Genomic DNA, 18,016 nt, shown 5'->3' on the forward strand with positions numbered 1-18,016 from the left:
GTGCCCTCCACAATTGTGAGACTTTTGGCTAGACACTCTTCCTTGGCCTAATTTTCAACCAAACCATCCATAATTGCCAAATATTTGGCCTTGATGCTCTTCCATCATTTGTTCTTTCAAGGGATCCTTTCAAGGTAACTTATCTAGGGGAACCCTGTTGAGGGAAAATGTTAGAGCTTGATGATGTCTTCAACAGTCACCATGCCTCTGCATTCTGCAGATCTCCATGGGTAGATTCCCTAAATTCAAGAGAAATGGATAGGAAGTTTGTTGTTTAACTTTGAAGAAATCTGTTAGAAAACTCTCTCTCTCTCTCTCTCTCTCTCTCTCTCTCTCATGCTCATATACATCTGCGCAAATCATAAGTCCGCATTAAGCCACCAGAGTCCTTGTTTTGAGAATATATCTTGATCATGTATTTTCTTAAAAGCACTCTACTAATGCAGACAACAAAAAATATCATTAGAATGTCAAAATTGGGAATTCTCAAGGAGCATGTAACTAGAAACTTTGATTTGATCCCTTTACAGAGAGCTAATATTTCTCTATGCTGGGGCATAACTCAGGAGTCCCAAGAATCATTTTCTCCGGGCAATGCACACCTCACACTGTAGATACCTCACATATAATACAATTTCTAAGTGTCTTATTCAAAGTAGGGGAAGAGAATTCTCTTCAAAGAAATGATACTCTGTGAGCAGTGACAGCAGAAAATCCGACTCTTCCAGCCTAAATGCAAATGCCAGAACATTTCCTTTCAAATGTCCCGCATTGCTCTGCCGACGAGAGAACACCATAGCAACCTTGTCACATAGCATGTGATCATTTGCCTACTCAACAAGAAAGCGGACACTTGGTGTAAATTACAAAGCTTTCGTGGCAACAATCTGAAACAAAGAAGCTATATTCTGGCCAGATAACCATTTAAATTTGGTTGGCATCTTGTTATGCTATCCATAACCCTCTCATCAATGCTGCATCACTGTTTGAATGACTTCAATGAGCTGCTTTGCTTGAAATGGCTTGCATGCATATGCATCCATCCCTGCCTCTAAGCATTTGTCTTTGTAGCCTTGTATGGCATGTGCAGTGAGGCCGATAATCGGCTTGTGTGAATATCCAAATTCCTCTTCATTACTTCGGATTATTCTTGTTGCTTGCAGACCATCCAAGACAGGCATCTGCTCCAAAAAGCCTTCCATCATCAGCACATGAAATAGAACAAAGAAAGTGTGTACACATGAAAGGTGAAAGTAGGAAACGTGTTTACCTGGACATCCATGAGGATGAGATCATACTTCTCTCGTCCATGCTCAAGAGCATTTAGACATTGCTGCCCATCATTCACAACTACCACTTCAGTTCCAAACTTTTTTAACTGTTGGCATACTACTTTCTGATTTACCAAGTTGTCTTCTGCCAGAAGAACTTTCATGCCCTTGAAAAGAATGCCTGAATTATCAGGCTCTTTGTATTCAGATAACTTAGGAGCAGGAGTGTTTGTGAATGATGATTGTATTTTCCATGAATCATCCCCAGTCTCCCGAAGAGTGGGGCCTGGAGACACAATATGGCTCAATCTTGGGCCATTATTTTCTTGCACACAATCATTAGAGGTTTGTTTTACTGTCATCAGTCTGTCATCACCACTTAATGAGTTGCTACCAAGTGCACAAGGACAGGTTCCTGGTTTGACAATACTATCAGCCACCTTCTCGACGTCACTCTTTCTGTTCAGAGACGGAGACTGAGTTATTATGGAGCGATTGAGGAAAACTTCCCCAAGTCTATTTTCTCGGGTTTGTGATGGGTTCCCTGAAAGGTCATTCTCACAAGCAGATGGATCCCCTTTTTCAAAGCAAGCAACAAAGTAGAAAGTGCTCCCTTTTCCTAGCTCACTCTCCAGCCAGATGCAGCCGCCCATCATCCCTACCAACCTGGTGCAAAAAGAAAATGTAAGTTTCATTCAGACTGTTTCCTTCATGTCAGCACTTTCAATGTAAGGGATTGTACAGTAACAACATACACTAAGGCTAAATCCATACGCAAGGAAAAAGAACTCAAAAGGCTCCTTGTGCAATCCCTCAAGAGAGGCTACTTCATCACTTGGGGTGCAATTGCCTGGGTGATGGATGGCACCGGTGTGGCACTACAATTGTCCTACCAGAAGACTGTCACTGTAGCCAGCCTCTGGCATCTTTGACACACTCGCAGATGTCCGCGTTTATCAATTCCCACTGGGAGATGATCGGTAGCATGGTGGCATGGCAGATTTAGCAAGCCCTCTGCTGTGAGGCCATTGAGGGGAAGGCAAATCTTCCACCGAAATCAGTCCATGGCTTCAGGACCAACCTAATATACACACCCTCCACGGCAGATGAGAGTGCCTCAAAAGCTCCAACACTATGCAGGACCGATGGGCAGCTTTGCACCCATCAGGATCCTTGGAACTTTCATGTCTAGAAGCAGGGATAGGATCACTCAAGGGCATATTTGGGCATTGCCATGAATGGACACCTCAATAAGCCATAGCATGAGTACCCCGTCATTTCCATTTTGCTTTCATTTAATCAAAGAAGACCAAATAAATAAATATGTTTTCCAGCATCTAAACTACAGTATACCTTTCAACAATGCTAAGCCCTAAGCCAGTTCCTCCATACAGCCTTGTCGTAGAGCTATCTGCCTGGGAAAATGCTTTAAATATCTCTTTCTGATTTTCTTTGCTTATGCCAATCCCAGTGTCAGAAACTGAGAATAATAACGGCACTTTTCCATTCTCTTTGGCATCGAGGTGCAGAGACCTATCATTTCTGATGAAATCATTCGACATCGACAATCGAAGTGCTGACGACACCCTTTCGACTTCAAATGATGGGCCGCTGTTACTTCCACCAGACCCTTCAGAAATCGATCTGTCAGTATTCTTGGAAAAATCAAGCTCTTCGCTGAGTACAATTGTGCGGTTGAACTCGGGTTTCCCTGGACTTTTGAGCACATACTTTGAGGACCCAATCCAGCCCCCAGAAGAGCTTCTTCGAGGCCTCTTCTCGTGTGTACCCTCTCCTCTGTATAGCTTTGCAGAAACAAAAATGGATCCCTCGTGGGTAAATTTGATTGCATTTCCAACTACAAAAGGAAACAATACAAACAAGATTAGTAGTGGATTTCAGTCATCAACTTTCTCATAATCTACTTTGTCCTGTGTATTAGGTTCTCTCACCCAGATTGAGTATACATTGTTGCAACCGCCCAGCATCCCCAATCAAACACTTTGGCACATCAGGGGCTACATCACAAGACAGCTTCAGATTCTTTTGTGCTGCTCTCACCTGCATTCAAGTCGGAGATCAATCTCTCTCTCTCTCTCTCTCTCTCTCTCTCTCTCTCACACACACGCATACACACAGCTCCAGCTCCAGCTCCAGCTCCAGCACCATAGAGCAGCACCACCCCAAGTGCGTCACCTTTCATTGTACATGTAGGGCCTTTTTGGCACTTTTTGTTTCCATGTTTATGATTTCCAGTTTACACATGGAACATATTGTTAGCAGTCATCTCCTGTCTCTATATTTACACCAGGGCCTCTGTTGTGGGTGTGCCCCCCCGATTTAGGTGTTTTCTCATTTTTCCCCACTCTCCATATTTTTCCCTATTTTATTCTGGTGTGGGAGGCTAACCTGTGGCTCTTCGCTGATCTAGGTGTGGTGGCCGATTGCTTCTGCTGCTCCCCGCCCCTCTCTGTAGCTGGCTGACTTGGTCTGTATGCTGGCCGACTGATGTTGCAGCAGTCGGGTGACCTATAGAGGGCTGTCGGCTGGCCGACTGGATCATAGGGGCCATATAAAATGGCCCCTAGCCCCCACACACTTTGTATTCTTGTATTCGGGATTCCTAGTGTATATAGCAGAGTTACACGCCTCTCTCTCTCCCTCTCTATTGCTGTATTTTTCTGCAGTGCACTTGCTCTTGTGTTTTCAAATCTTGTCTTCATCTCCACTGCATATTTTGACATGGTATCAGAGCTCTAGGCTCTTGATAGATCTTCGGAATTGTGTGAGCAAGAGGGGGGCTGTTTTGTTGCTGATTGGTGGACTGTTTTGGACCGTATGGGAAGAGGAGAAGCAAGAGGAAGGCGGGCTGATTTGCTGGACTGCCACTTACAGGTTTAAGTTCTTCATTTTTCCCACCCACTCACCCACCCTTTTCAGTTACACCCCCGCAATGGCAGATTTACTTGAGATGGCTGAGAAGCATGTGAAGATCCCGACACTCCCCACGTTCCCAGTGGACCGTCAGTTGGACGGGAACAACTACGGCATATGGAAGATAATGATGGAATCTGTTTTGGAGTCTTACGACCTTGCTGATTTCATTGTTGTTGGCCGGAGTTAGAGGAAGGGGAGTTACCCTCGATTCCAAAGGAACGTGAGGTGCAGGCACAGTTATGGGATCGTGTCAATGCCAGGGTCCGTTCTTTCATTTTCCTCAACTGCACACCGCAGGTAATCAATCATATCAAGCATATGACGCTTGCCAGAGGTATATGGCAGCATTTGGCTTCTCTTTACAATAGGGTATCACCCATGAAGAGGATCTCCTTGGAAGTACAGATGCGGGTGATGAATCCTGCAAAGTCATTGACGATGCGGGAGCATATCAACAAGCTGCATGCTCTTCAGCAGGAAGTTCTCCAGGCTGGGGAAAGAGATATCGTCGGAGGATATGGCCATAACGTTGCTGTCACATTTGCCCTCTCAGTACTCAGCATTTTACTCTTTGTTGATTACCAGTGGCAGGCTCAACACCATCACATGGGAGGAGCTTGTGCCCATGGTCTTGGACCACGAGGAAAGATTCTAGAACCCTCCACAGGGCGGAGATTCGGAGGCCTTAACTAGCCAACGGTCGAAAGGCTATAACAACAAGGGCAAAGGGAAGGCTTCACCGGAGAATTCTTCTGAGAAGAAGTCCGACTCAGACCACGAGAAACTAAAGGCAGAGAGGACCTGTAATGATTGTGACGAGAAAGGCCACTATTGGAGGCAGTGTCCCCAGCGGAGCATCGAGAAGGGTGCAGAATCCTTAGTAGCACCGTGAAGACTCTAGCTTTTGTGCACCTGGAGGTGATGGACACCGATGTTTCATTTTCTTTGTGCAGGGAGGAGGTTGGAGGACTCTCCACTACAGATACTCGGGAGTGGATTCTAGACAGTGGTGCTTCCAGGCACATGACTCCTTCCCGTTCGGCTTTACAGGATCTCTGCAGTATTCTGGTCACATTCTTACTCGGGATACATCCACTATCCCAGTTCATAGTGAGAACAGGTTAGAGATAGTTCTCGATGGCAGAGGGGGGAAGCATTCCTCCCAGGTGTTGTATGTTCCATCACTTGGTTTTCATTTGTTGTCAGTGCATCAGGTTTGCAAGACTGGCATACGGTTGGAGTTTGATGAGCATTTTGTTGCTCTCCGGGACAAGGCAACAGGCCAGTTAGTTTGGGAAGGTGGAGTGGAGAATGGAGTTTACAAACTTTCAGCACTCTCTCTCCCAAGTCCTCAGTTTTGTGATGAGTGGCAGTTTGGTAATGGCCACTTTAAGTGTGGATACGCTACAGGTGCAAGCTTTCTCGGACCAGATGGTGGATGGCTTGCCAGTTGATGGCAGCAGTTGGTAGGAACTTTCCAGTATAGATGTTGGTAGTTCTTGTGTTCGTCAATCAGAGGAAACTTTACAGGTAACCTATGCTCTGATGTCTCGTAGCATTTAGGAAAAAGAAATTCTTGTAGTTGAGAAAGCTCTTTCCACGGGGACCTATTGGAAAGCCAGACAGGTGGCAGTTGATTACTAGCAGGTGGAGATGGATGTTGCACATTCTCCAAGCTTTGTGGTTCCGGATTTAGAGGGGGTGGTTTACAAGTTTCCGAAGGCCTTGAATGGTCTTCAGCAGGTTTCCAGGACTTGGCATCCCACCGTACTAGGTGTTGATCCTTGTGAGCAGTATGATGCCTCCTTGACTCAGAAGCAGAATGGTTCATTGATTTGGTTGATGCATACCAGATTGGACGGGAGCTTCCTGATGAGGCTGTTGAGCTCATGTTCGCAGAGGACTCTTTTGGAGGCAAGATTGCGTATCTTGTGGTTTCTGCAGCATGCGAAGAATCTTGGACTCTTTTTACACAGGAGGGGAATTGATGGATGGAGTCAGACTCCACAGTTGGAGTGACTCAGATTGGGGAGGAGAGCCAGACATGAGGACCTTGACATCAGGCTTCAGTTTTTCCCTTGGCTTAGGAGCAGTTTTATGGAGCAATAAGAGGCAGCCATCTATTGCCTTGTTGTCGACAGATGCAGAGTACCGAGCTGCTTGTGCTGCTGCTTGCGAGGTGGTGAGGTTGCAAAGGTTAGTTGGCAGGATTGGGTTTCCACCAGTGGAACCCACGATCATCCAGAGGCATTTTGTTCGTGAAAAGATCGTTGCTGATGACATCTTGCTTGAGTTTTGTTCGACGGAGGACACTGCGGTGGACCTCTTCATGAAGTCTCTACCTCAAGCTATGCTCCGGCGGCACTCCAGCTCCCTGGGGTTGGTTCCACATCCAGGAGCTGAGAGGGGGTGTTGGCAGTCATCTCCTGTCTGTATATTTACACCAGGGCCTCTGTTGTGGGTGTTTTCTCATTTTTCCCCACTCTCCATATTTTTCCCCATTTTATTCTGGTGTGGGAGGCTGTCTTGTGGCTCTTGGCTGATCCAGGTGTGGTGGCCGACTGCTTCTGCTGCTCCCCGCCCCTCTCTGTAGCTGGCCGACTTGGTCTGTGGCTAGCCAACTTGGTCTGTATGCTGGCCAACTGATGTTGCAGCAATCGGGTGACCTACAGAGGGCTGTCGGCTGGTTTTCTACTAGCCGACTGGATCATAGGGGCCATATAAAATGGCCCCTAGCCCCCACACACTTTGTATTCTTGTATTCAGGATTCCTAGTGTATATAGTAGAGTACAGCCGCACCAGAGGTACACTGATTGATCGGGCTATAGAGCTGGGGCGGTCGAGGCGCCCCAAGATGAGAGGCCCATCTCAACACCGGCGGAGACTACAACAGAGGATCAGGACCATACTAGCACGGCATGGGAGACGTCCAGTCAGAGTACTCACCATGGAGGACATTGAGGATATCCGCCATCGACCGATGAGAGACATCTTTGGATAGTGATGTGTATGATGGTTACCTTTGTTGCTGGAGTGTTCCTCCCAGATGTTATCCATTAGGAGCTCCTAGTACCATACTTTTCCTCATAGTTGTTTCAGTTTCAGTTAGTTGTTTAGTTGTTTTTAGCTTTCCTTACACAGACATTGTATCAGATCCACCAATTGTGGTAACCTTTTTGGTCTCATAGGTCATTTTGGCCTTCTGAAGACGTTAATATATCATTTCATTTCATTTCATTTCTCCCTCTCTATTGCTGTATTTTTCTGCAGTGCACTTGCTCGTGTTTTCAGATCTTGTCTTCATCTAAGCTGCATATTCTGACACATATGTGACACTTCTTGGTCTCAGAGACACATTTGGTCTTTAGAAGATGTTAATAAAATCTCTCTTTTTTTTCATAAAGGTAAGAACGTAATATTATGCAAAGGTAATGTACACAGGCCTCATGGCCAATAGCTGGGCTAGAACACAAACAAACTCAGAAAAAGGGGGGAGGGGGGACAGAAATGTAGACAGTAGCAACTGATACATTTTTCCGAGCAGTGACAATGCCGCTGGGAAAAAACCCTCTGTCAACTATGCACACAATGGAACTGTGCGGACGATCCGAATCCAAGAAGCGGCCAACTCTCAGCCTATCACATGCGTGGAAGCCATGGCCGAAAGCTACCACAACAGCAAGCCCCGAATTTGTCCAATATGGCCCGGTATACCCCATTGGCCATCGAAGATGAATGCATTTCGGGTGAGCCATATGTGCCACCATTCAATCCACCTAAAGAAATGAAACAAATCCATGAGTGCAGCCTCCACTATTGCACCCGGAAGATTGCCGAAAACCCAATCCCTGACCAAAACATGTGTGTGTACAATGGACCACCAAGCTCGAGAAACAAAATCCCGAACACGTTTAGCAACCAGGCAATGCATAAATAAATGGTGGCTATTCTCTGGGCAAGTGGTGCAGAAAACACAAAGTCCTGCTGCAAGCTTCCTCCTGCACAATTGATCCCTTGTAGGCAAACCTCCGACCAACACCCGCCAAACAAAGACTTTCCCTTGAAAAGGGATCTTGGAACGCCAAACACCCATCAATGTATGCTTCCACCACGAGCGTTTTCGAGCTACCCGCTCGACTTTGTTGGCTTTTTCAGTAACCCACCTCTTATCCTCAACCAACAAATGGTAGACTAGGTTAGCAGACACTAGCATAAGATCCCCAAGCTTTTTAAGCATCCAATCAGCCCATGGTGTAGCAGCCTCGCCAGAATATTCCCATACGAATCTAATTTCTCCTTAATCACACTCCACAATGAACTATAAGACCTGGGAACCTTGAAATACTGACAAATCCGACAGAAAGAGAACACCCGGCCCCGCCTCGGTATCAATGCATCAGCCACCTTCACCAAGCGCAACCTAGCCATACGGTTCAGCTGCTTGCGGAAATCATCCCTCTGGCCAAGTCACAACCCATGTGGTAACAAAAGGCTCTCTCTGCAAGGAGTTTGCATGAAGCCTATTCTGTGGTGGATTCCAACGAGTATGCGATAAGACTTCTTGCCAAGAGATCAGCACATGTGAAAGCAACTCAGAAGCAGGCACCCTCACCGTTTGTGCCCCATTCAAAATCTCGCACCATGATGCAGCAATTCTTGTATTAACCTGATGAATACCCACTTTTGCAATAAGTTTTGTCTTGAAACTGTTAGCAGTCATCTCTTGTCTGTGTATTTACACCAGGGCCTCTGTTGTGGGTGTGCCCGCCCGATTTAGGTGTTTTCTCATTTTTTCCCACTCTCCATATTTTTCCAGGTGTGGGAAGTACCAGATGCTGGCCCACTGGTCACCCACCGGCTGCCCGGACTTTCCCTATGTGCTGGCCGACGGGAGTTGCTGGCCAACTGGAGAAGGGAGCAGGTCATGGGCTTTCTAATGGCTATCGCCTGCTTTTCAGCAGGCCAACTGGCTATTGGGGGCCATATAAAATGGCCCCTTGCCCCCCCACACTACACATCTTGTATCCGGGATTTCTTGTGTATATAGCATAGTTATACGCTTCATGTTATCTAGGATTCTCCTACGGTCATGTAGGGAATTTGAACTATTTTTATCTGGTGTTCCCGACTTCACCCAGTCATTGCGTTCGCCTTCGAACATCTCACCTAATTAGGTTCCATGCCTTTATGTTGTATTCTAACCCACAGAGTACTTAGCTTGGGAGGAGTTAATTCTAGCTTTTTTGGGGATAAGACCCTCAGCATTTAGTAGAGTTTGGATCAAGCCCTAAGAGTCTATGTGTCTTGAGATCTGACACGAGGAGTACAAGCCCTCACCTGTATAGATTAGACTAGTTTTATGTAGATGAGTGGGCTTATGGAAGTGGTGGCATGATTGGTATTCTGATAGGCACTTCTTTCTCTGGCTCATCATTCTATCTCTAAAGGACCCTTGGAGGTAGGATAGACATTTAAGCATGTCCTATTTTCATTTTGTTGCCCCCGAAGTGGAATGTAATCACATGGATGTATCTGATTAGTCCTATAGGTCAGATGTGGCCTCTAAAGGACGTTAATATAGTTTTCTTTCTCTCTCTCTCTCTGCGCCCACCCCTCCCGCTGCCCCCTTCGCTCTTCGCTCTCCCCTCTCGCTTCGCCCTGCGCCCACCCCCCTCTCGCTGCCGCCCTGCGCCCACCCCCCCCTCCAGCTGCGCCCTGCGCCCACCCCTCCCGCTGCCCCCTTCGCTCTTCGCTCTCCCCTCTCGCTTCGCCCTGCGCCCACCCCTCCCGCTGCCCCCTTCGCTCTTCGCTCTCCCCTCCCGCTGCCTGCCTGTGCCCCCCATCTCTCTCTCTCTCTCTCTCTCTCTCTCTCTCTCTCTCTCTCTCTCTCTCTCTCTCTCTCTCTCTCTGCTCGCCGCCGCCCTGTTTGTGTCCGCCGCCTTCCCTCCCGCCTGCTGCCGCCGCCTGCTGTTTGCCCTGCTCGCCGCCCCCTCTCTGTTCGAACTTGCTGCCACCCCCAACCGCCTGCTGCACAGTTCTGCTGGCAATATGCTGCCCAGCGTATCTATACGCTAGGCTGTGGGCCTCCCTTTCCCCACTCACCCTTGCTCAGGCCCCCAAGGCAGCAACATAACTCTCTCTCTCTCTCGCTTCTTCCATGGCTTCCCCCTTGCGCAACCCGACGAAGGCGACCTTTATGGTCACAAACAAGAGGATAACAAATGTGGAAAAGGAGATGAAGGAATGGAAGGCAGAGATGGAGGGATGGTGGAAGGAGAAAGCCAACTTTCTCCAAATGGTATTCAATGAGGGTAAGCGGTGGAAAGAGGAGAAGGAGGACCTCATAGCAGAAGTCAAAGACCTTCACGGGGAAGTCAACACGCTCAAAGGCGTAATTTCAGCTCTTCAGAGGGAGCTTGCAGAGGCCAAGGCAAATGGTGGACTTGAAGAAGGTGAAATTCAGCCATCCATGATAGAAGAGCTCAAGGTTATCAAGGAACAAGTACGGGCAATTAAGGAAGAAGAGAAGCAACATGAAGCAAAGACTTCCTCATGGGTGGAAGTCATCACCAAAACTCAAAAGAAGATGGATGAAGCGGAGAAGTGGATAGAGGTCGCCAAGAAGGGTAAAGGTAAGGAGATAACAACCCCTACACCTACAATCATTAACATGACTTTGGAAGAGGAACAACGAAGACGTACACGTGCTTTGCATGTGAGGATTACCGGTCTTAAAGACGGGGATAAAGTTGAAGAGGAGGTGAAAGAGCTTATGGTGTTGATGGGGATTGACAGTCCGGCACACGCAAAAGCCTGGAGAGTGGGCAAAAAAAGCGAAGGCAACGGGGAAACATCAAAGGAAAGAGCTCTCATACTTCGCTTCCCCTCTATTGAGGCGAAGAAGGAGTTCTTGAAGAGACGACCCACTTTAAAGAATACAGGCATTTTTCTTGGTGATGATCTTACTCTTTCACAGCTTGCACATATGAAGGAAGTCATGCCAGAGATTAAGGCGGCAAGAGAAAAGGGAAAGATAGCATTTTATAGAGAAGGGAGGGTGGTCATCGTGGAGCGACGCTCTACATGACGGTGCGAGACCTATGGGACCAAATTAAAGCTGGCAGCCTGGAACTGCAATGGATCCCTCAGACTTGATGTAGGTGCCTTTGAGGACAGCTTTAGAGATAGAGATATAGTCTTCTACTCGGAGACTCACCAGGCCCCTGGTCAGATGATGCCACAGGTGACAGGATACAGATGGGAGACAGCTTGCAGAGTAGGGACGAGATCAGTACACAGTACTAGAGGATCAGGAGGGGTGGCAGTTCTTTTCAGGGAGGAGTTGCAACCGCTTCTACACATCGTTCGGAGAGATGATCAGGCCAGATATATGTGGGTGAGACTGAGGGCCGACACAAGCAGATTCTTGTATATTGCCATATGCTATTTTGCTCCTAGTACATCGACATATGCAGCACCTAGAGGGCAGTCTCCTTTCTCTGTGCTAGATGATGACATATGGGAGTTCTCTAGGGATGGAGACATCATCCTGTTAGGGGACTTTAATGCCCGGACGGGCAACCGCCAGACAGCCTTTTATGATACCTCAGAGGAGATGCTGAGAGAGCTGGACACTCTGGATATGGGATTAGACAGACGCTCACAGGATGTGGAGTGCACAGAGTATGGGAGATATTTGGTAGATATGGGGACTGCACATGGGTTGGCCATACTTAATGGCTTGCAGAGGTTTCCGTCAGCAACTGGATTTACTTGCTTTCCACATAGACATGGTGCTAGCACAGTGGATTATGTTATGGCTATGCCGAGCTTTGTTTCATGCATTGAGGACTTCACAGTTGGATCTCGGCCCATTGGGGTAGTAGTGGATCATGCATTGTTGACATTGACTATCTCTTTTCACTTTACCACAGCTCAGAGGACACGAGTGGCAGATCACACTCGATATACTTTTACCTCAGAGACTGATGCTGTCTACACAGATGGGATTTATAGACGTCTGTACACAGAGGAGCCAGGGAGACCTTTGGAGGAGTTGACCCATATACTGACAGAGACTTTACAGGATGCAGCGAGAGAGGCATATCCACATACTCAGCCTGGACAGAGACAGCATTCTGGATGTATGCCCCAGAACAGTTGGTATGATGAGGAGTGCAGAGAGACCAGAGCCCGACTGCAGCGGGAGGTTGCTTTGGGAGTCTCTACTCACCGACAGTCACGTATTGCCTTCCGACGCCTTGTGCGAAGGAAGAAGCGGGCTATACCAGCTGTTCTTGAGCCAGGATTCGAGGGAGGCTTGGCGTATGTTTCATGAGTCCTCCCCTGCTTTGGCCATCACTTCTACAGAGGTCTGGGGTAGTTATGCAGCATCTCTATATACAGTTCCTGGACAGACACCTTTTCCTGACCCGCCAGCACCATGCCCACAGACATGCACTTTCTTTACCGCAGAGATGGTAAGGAAGGCCATTGATAGGATGAAGACTGGGAGAGCATATGATCATGATGGATTGGTCGCTGAGCACTTTATTCATGCGAGAGACATGCTGGCAGAGCTTCTAGCAGTGATGTTCAATCGTGCTATGTGCGAAGGCTTACCCGAGACTTGGAGTAGGTCCACCATCGTGCCTATCTTCAAGTCAGGGGACCCTATGGAGCCAGGGAATTATCGCACTATTATGATTGGTCACACACTAGCACGATTGTATGCATCCATTCTTGAGCAGCAGTTGAGTAGATGGGCAGAGAGAGAGGGCATTCGAGCAGAGGGACAGGCAGGGTTCAGGAGAGGTTTCTCTACTCTTGACCACATATTGACTCTGCGGGCCATTATTGAGGAGGGCAGGTCGCATGGGCGACGGATTTATTGTAGCTTTGTGGACTTCCGCAAAGCATTTGATACAGTGCCCAGAGCCAGATTGATGAGGCGATTACAGGAGATGGGGGTACCCACAGAGCTCATATGGGGGATTATGGCTTTATATAGATCAGTTGCAGGACAGGTACGCACCCCAGAGGGGGTCTCTACTTTGGTTCACTCCACTATAGGAGTGAAGCAAGGTTGCCCGTTATCTCCTTCAGTGTTTGGTATGTATGTGGATGAGGCTTCTGACTACATTGAGAGATTGGGGGACAGAGGAGCCCAGCTAGCAGGTACATGGATCCCATTATTGTTATATGCTGATGATATTGTGTTGATCTCTGACTCCCCTAAGGGTATGCAACGTCATCTGGATGCTTTACATGAGTTTGCACATGATAGTGGATTGTCTGTCAACCTTGGCAAAACCAAGGTTATGGTGTTTAACACCACGCCACAGTGGGTTAGGCGATCAGCTCCCACATTTACATATGGGCAGGAGATTGTGGAGTATACAGATGCATATACATATCTTGGGGTAGTATTCAGTGGGCCAGTGTTTTCGATGAGGAGAGCAGCAGAGACTAGATTGACTAGAGCACATGCAGCCCTGGGTGGTTTGGAGAGGATGTGTTCGCAGGTTCAGTTTCAGGAACCTCGAACGAAACTTTGGCTTTTTGACACTCTAGTGACATCAGCTATGCTTTATGGAGTGCAGATATGGGGACCTTCAGTGGGCCATCACAGCGCAGGCGGGTGGAGAGGTATGGAGAGGCCTTTGGTATCTATGATTGCTAGGATTATTAGAGCCAAGGCCGTGGTACCTCATGAGATTATTCGAGCAGAGCTGGCGGCTGCCCCTCTGGTGATTGAGGCTCTTACGAGATCAGTCTCCTACATACATGGCTTGTGGGATCTCCCCCGAGACAGATATGCACGCCTCGCCCTGGAGTCCTCCCGACACGGCTTGTTGGTATGGACAGATGACATCTTGGTTCCAGGCACATGGTTTTAGCATGGACAGATTGCCTCCCTTCCAGTATTCTCTGGAGGCACCCTCTCTCACTCTCGCACGGACAGAGATTACCAGACTCATCCGTCAGGATTTAGTTCAGCTGGACATTAGGAGGACATGGATACAGCCGACTGAGGAGCTGGGCACGAAGATGGCTTTCTACAGAGAGCATTTTCTTCAGCTCACAGCAGATGGTTTTGTGATCAGACCCAGTTACATGGATGTACACTTGTCTCATGCAGTACGATGTGCTATTGGTCAGATTCGCACATCCTCACACCAGCTTGAGATTGAGATTGGCCGATATAGAGGTATACCAGCTGAGGCCAGGATATGCCGAGTATGCCATGGGGAGCCAGAGACAGAGGTGCATTATATATGCCATTGTACTGCATACTATGAGATACGTGGTCGTTTCCACTGTTTATTCAGAGAGGGTTTTGGACCACTTTCCAGAGTCATGGGGTACCAGGACCAGAGGTGTTTGGGATTGTTCTTGCTTGAGCTGCGGAGACATAGAGATAGCCTGTTTAGGCGCACAGAGAGCCAGACTCAGAGGCACATTACAGACTTCTTTAGTCCAGCCATCACTGCGCCAGATGGACCACAGCAGCAGCAGGACATGGATACCGCCCACACCAGAGGTACACTGATTGATCGTGCGATTGAGCTTGGGTGGTCCAGACGCCCACGACTACGGAGGAGGGCATCCCAGCATAGACGGAGGTTGCAGAGGCGGATTCGGATTATTCTTGCGAGGCATGCGAGACACCCAGTCAGGGTGCTGACCACAGAGGATATTGAGGAGATCCGCCAGTGTCCGATGCGGCACATATTATGAGATGGAGGCACCTCCATAGTGTACCCCTCCGTCCCACATGATATTGTATCCCCTCACTATATTCCACTCACCTCCATAGCATACCCCCCCCCCTCACTATATTCACACCCTATAAGGGTTTCTGTTTACCTTCCATTTCCAGTTTCATTTTCTAGGTGCCAGTAGTATCATCTTTATTTTTCATTTTCTGGGTTTTTTTATCCAGACATTGTATCAGATCCACCATGATGTAACTTTTGGTCTCATAGGTCATTATGGCCTTTTGAAGACGTTAATATAACATTTCATTTCATTTCTCTCTCTCTCTCTCTCTCTCTCTCTCTCTCTCTCTCTCTCTCTCTCTCTCTCTCTTCTCTGCGTTTTTCTGCTGGGCACTTGCTCTAGTGTTTTCAGATCTTGTCTTCATCTCCGCTGCATATTCTGACATGGTATCAAAGCGCTAAGATCTTGGGAACTGTGTGAGCAAGAGGGGGGCTGTTTGTGTTATTGATTGGAGGACTGTTTTGGGCCGTACGGGAAGAGAAGCAAGCGGAAGGCGGGCTGATTTGCTGGACAGCCACTTGCAGGTTTAGTTCTTCATTTTTTCCCACCCACCCTCCCTTTTCAGTTACACCCCTACAATGGCAGATTTACTTGAGATGGCTGAGAAGCACGTGAAGATCCCGACACTCCCCACGTTCCCAGTGGACCGTCAGTTGGATGGGAACAACTACGGCATATGGAAGGTAATGATGGAATCTGTTTTGGAGTCTTACGACCTTGCTGATTTCATTGTTGTTGGGGTTCCACGGTCGGAGTTAAGGGGAGTTACCCTCTATTCAGAAGGAACGGGAGGCACAGGCACAGTTATGGGATCGTGTCAATGCCAGAGTCCGTTCTTTCATCTTCCCCAATCGCACACCACAAGTAATCAATCATATCAAGCATATGACGCTAGCCAGAGGTATTTGGCAGCATTTGGCTTTTCTCTACAACAGGGTATCGCCCATGAAGAGGATCTCCTTGGAAGTTCAGATGCGGGTGATGAATCCTGCAAAGTCGTCGACGATGCGGGAGCACATCAACAAGCTGCACGCTCTTCAGCAGGAAGTTCTCCAGGCTAGCAAAGAGATATCATCGGAGGATATGGCCATAACGTTGCTGTCACATTTGCCCTCTCAGTACTCAGCCTTTTACTCTTTGTGTATTACCAGTGGCACGCTCAGCACCATCACATGGGAGGAGCTTGTGCCCATGGTCTTGGACCAGGAGGAAAGATTCACGAACCCTCCACAGGGCCGAGGTTCTGAGGCCAACTAGCCAACGATGGAATGGCCGGAATAACAACAACAAGGGCAAAGGGAAGGCTTCATTGGAGAAGTCTTCTGAGAAGAAGCCTGACTCAGACCGAGAGAAACTGAAGGCCGAGAGGACCTGTAATGACTGTGGCGAGAAAGGCCACTATTGGAGGAAGTGTCCGAAGCGGACTGGAAAGAGTGCTGATTCTTCAGCTTCAGCTGCAAAGACTGTAGCCTTTGTGCACTTGGAGATGATGGACACGGATGCTTCATCTTCTTCGAGAGCGAGGAGGCAATTAGCTTCACCGCAAAGGATACTCGGGAATGGATTCTCGATAGTGGTGCTTCCAGGCACATGACTCCTTTCCGTGACTTCTTTCTGGATCTGAAACGACAGTCAGGTCGCATTTTCATTGGCGACAATTCCACAATTCCGATACACAGTGAGGGCAGGATGGAGATCATTCCCGATGGCAGAGGAGGTAAGCATTCCTCTCGTGTTCTTTACGTCCCAGCAGGGGGTTTTCATCTATTGTCAATGCATGAGGTATGCAAGACTGGCTTTCGGGTGGAGTTTGAGAAGCATTCTGTTGCTCTACGGGACCGCGAGACTGGCCAGGTTGTTTGGAAAGGCGGCGTGGAGAATGGTATATACAAACTCTCCGCACTCTCCTCTGTGTGACAGGTTCTCAGGTTGGTGACTTGTGGCACTTTCAGTTTGGCCACTTAAATGTGGATGCGTTGCGGCGAGCTTTTTGGGACCAAATGGTGGTTGGCTTGCCAGATGTTGGCAACAAGCAAGGATGCTCTAGTTCTTACATACGTGGTAAGCAGCACAGGGAATCCTTTCCGAAGCAGGCTTCCAGGCAGACTTCGAAACCATTGGAGTTGGTACACACTGACTTGTGTGGACCTATGCAGACACCATCCTTGGGAGGTTCCTTGTACTTCATGCTGCTTGTTGATGATTATTCCAGATTCACATGGGTTTATTTCCTTTCTCAGGAGGACCAAGCTTTTGCTCGGTTCAAGGAGTGGCATGTGATGGTGGAGAAAGAGTCTGGCTTGCACGTGAAGACTCTCGGGCTGACAAAGGAGGTGAATTTTCTTCTAATGCTTTCATGAGATTTTGTGCGGAACATGGCATCAAGAGGGAGCTGGCCAATTCGAGTTCGCCCCCGTCAGAGAATGGAGTAGTAGAACGAAAGAACAGGATTGTGGTGGAGATGGCATCGAGAGGGAGCTAGCCAATTCGAGTTCGCCCCCGTCAGAGAATGGAGTAGTAGAACGAAAGAACAGGACTGTGGTGGAGATGGCGAGGACGATGCTGGAGCATCGTGATCTTCCTCGTCCACTTGGGGAGACGTTGTGGCTACGGCTGTCCATATCCTCAACCGGTCTCCGACGACTTCAGTACCGAACATGACTCCCTTTGAGGCATATTTTGGCAGGAAACCTAATGTCTCCCATTTCCGTGTGTTGGGAGCGATGCGTATGTTCACATTACGAAGAAGCAAAGGGGGAAGCTCGACTCCGAGTCCCAAAAGCTTATCTTCGTGGAATATAACTCTCTTTCCAAGGGATACAGGTTATATGATCGAGAGAGGAACCAGGTGGTTGTCAGCAGGGATGTGGTCTTTGATGTGCATGTTCCTGTTTCCACTGTTCATGAGCCGCCACTTCTTGGAGACCCAAAGGATTCTGATGATGATTCCCAATCTATTGTTCCACCTGGACAACCTCAGTCAGTTCAAGAGTTTGAGCCGCAGTTGGAGATGAGCCCCCGCAGC

At 48.2% G+C, this 18,016-nt stretch overlaps 1 protein-coding gene across 1 annotated transcript in view; it reads right to left on the reverse strand.

The window, feature by feature from the left end:
- Positions 1-392: 392 nt before the first annotated feature.
- The window catches only part of LOC147641804 (osmosensing histidine protein kinase SLN1-like), a 29,907-nt gene continuing 12,283 nt past the window's right edge, over positions 393-18,016 (reverse strand). Inside the window, exons 6-9 of the mRNA XM_086799887.1 lie at positions 3,224-3,332; positions 2,625-3,129; positions 1,271-1,937; positions 393-1,181 (exon numbers count right to left, since the gene is read on the reverse strand). Of these exons, the coding sequence (XP_086656013.1) occupies positions 969-1,181; positions 1,271-1,937; positions 2,625-3,129; positions 3,224-3,332 (1,494 nt within the window). The 3' untranslated portion in view covers positions 393-968. The remainder of the gene's footprint in view (positions 1,182-1,270; positions 1,938-2,624; positions 3,130-3,223; positions 3,333-18,016) is intronic.

The sequence above is a fragment of the Cibotium barometz genome, chromosome 1, assembly GCF_041138505.1.
Source record: "Cibotium barometz isolate CiBa-2024 chromosome 1, ASM4113850v1, whole genome shotgun sequence".
Classification (NCBI taxonomy): Eukaryota; Viridiplantae; Streptophyta; class Polypodiopsida; order Cyatheales; family Cibotiaceae; genus Cibotium; species Cibotium barometz.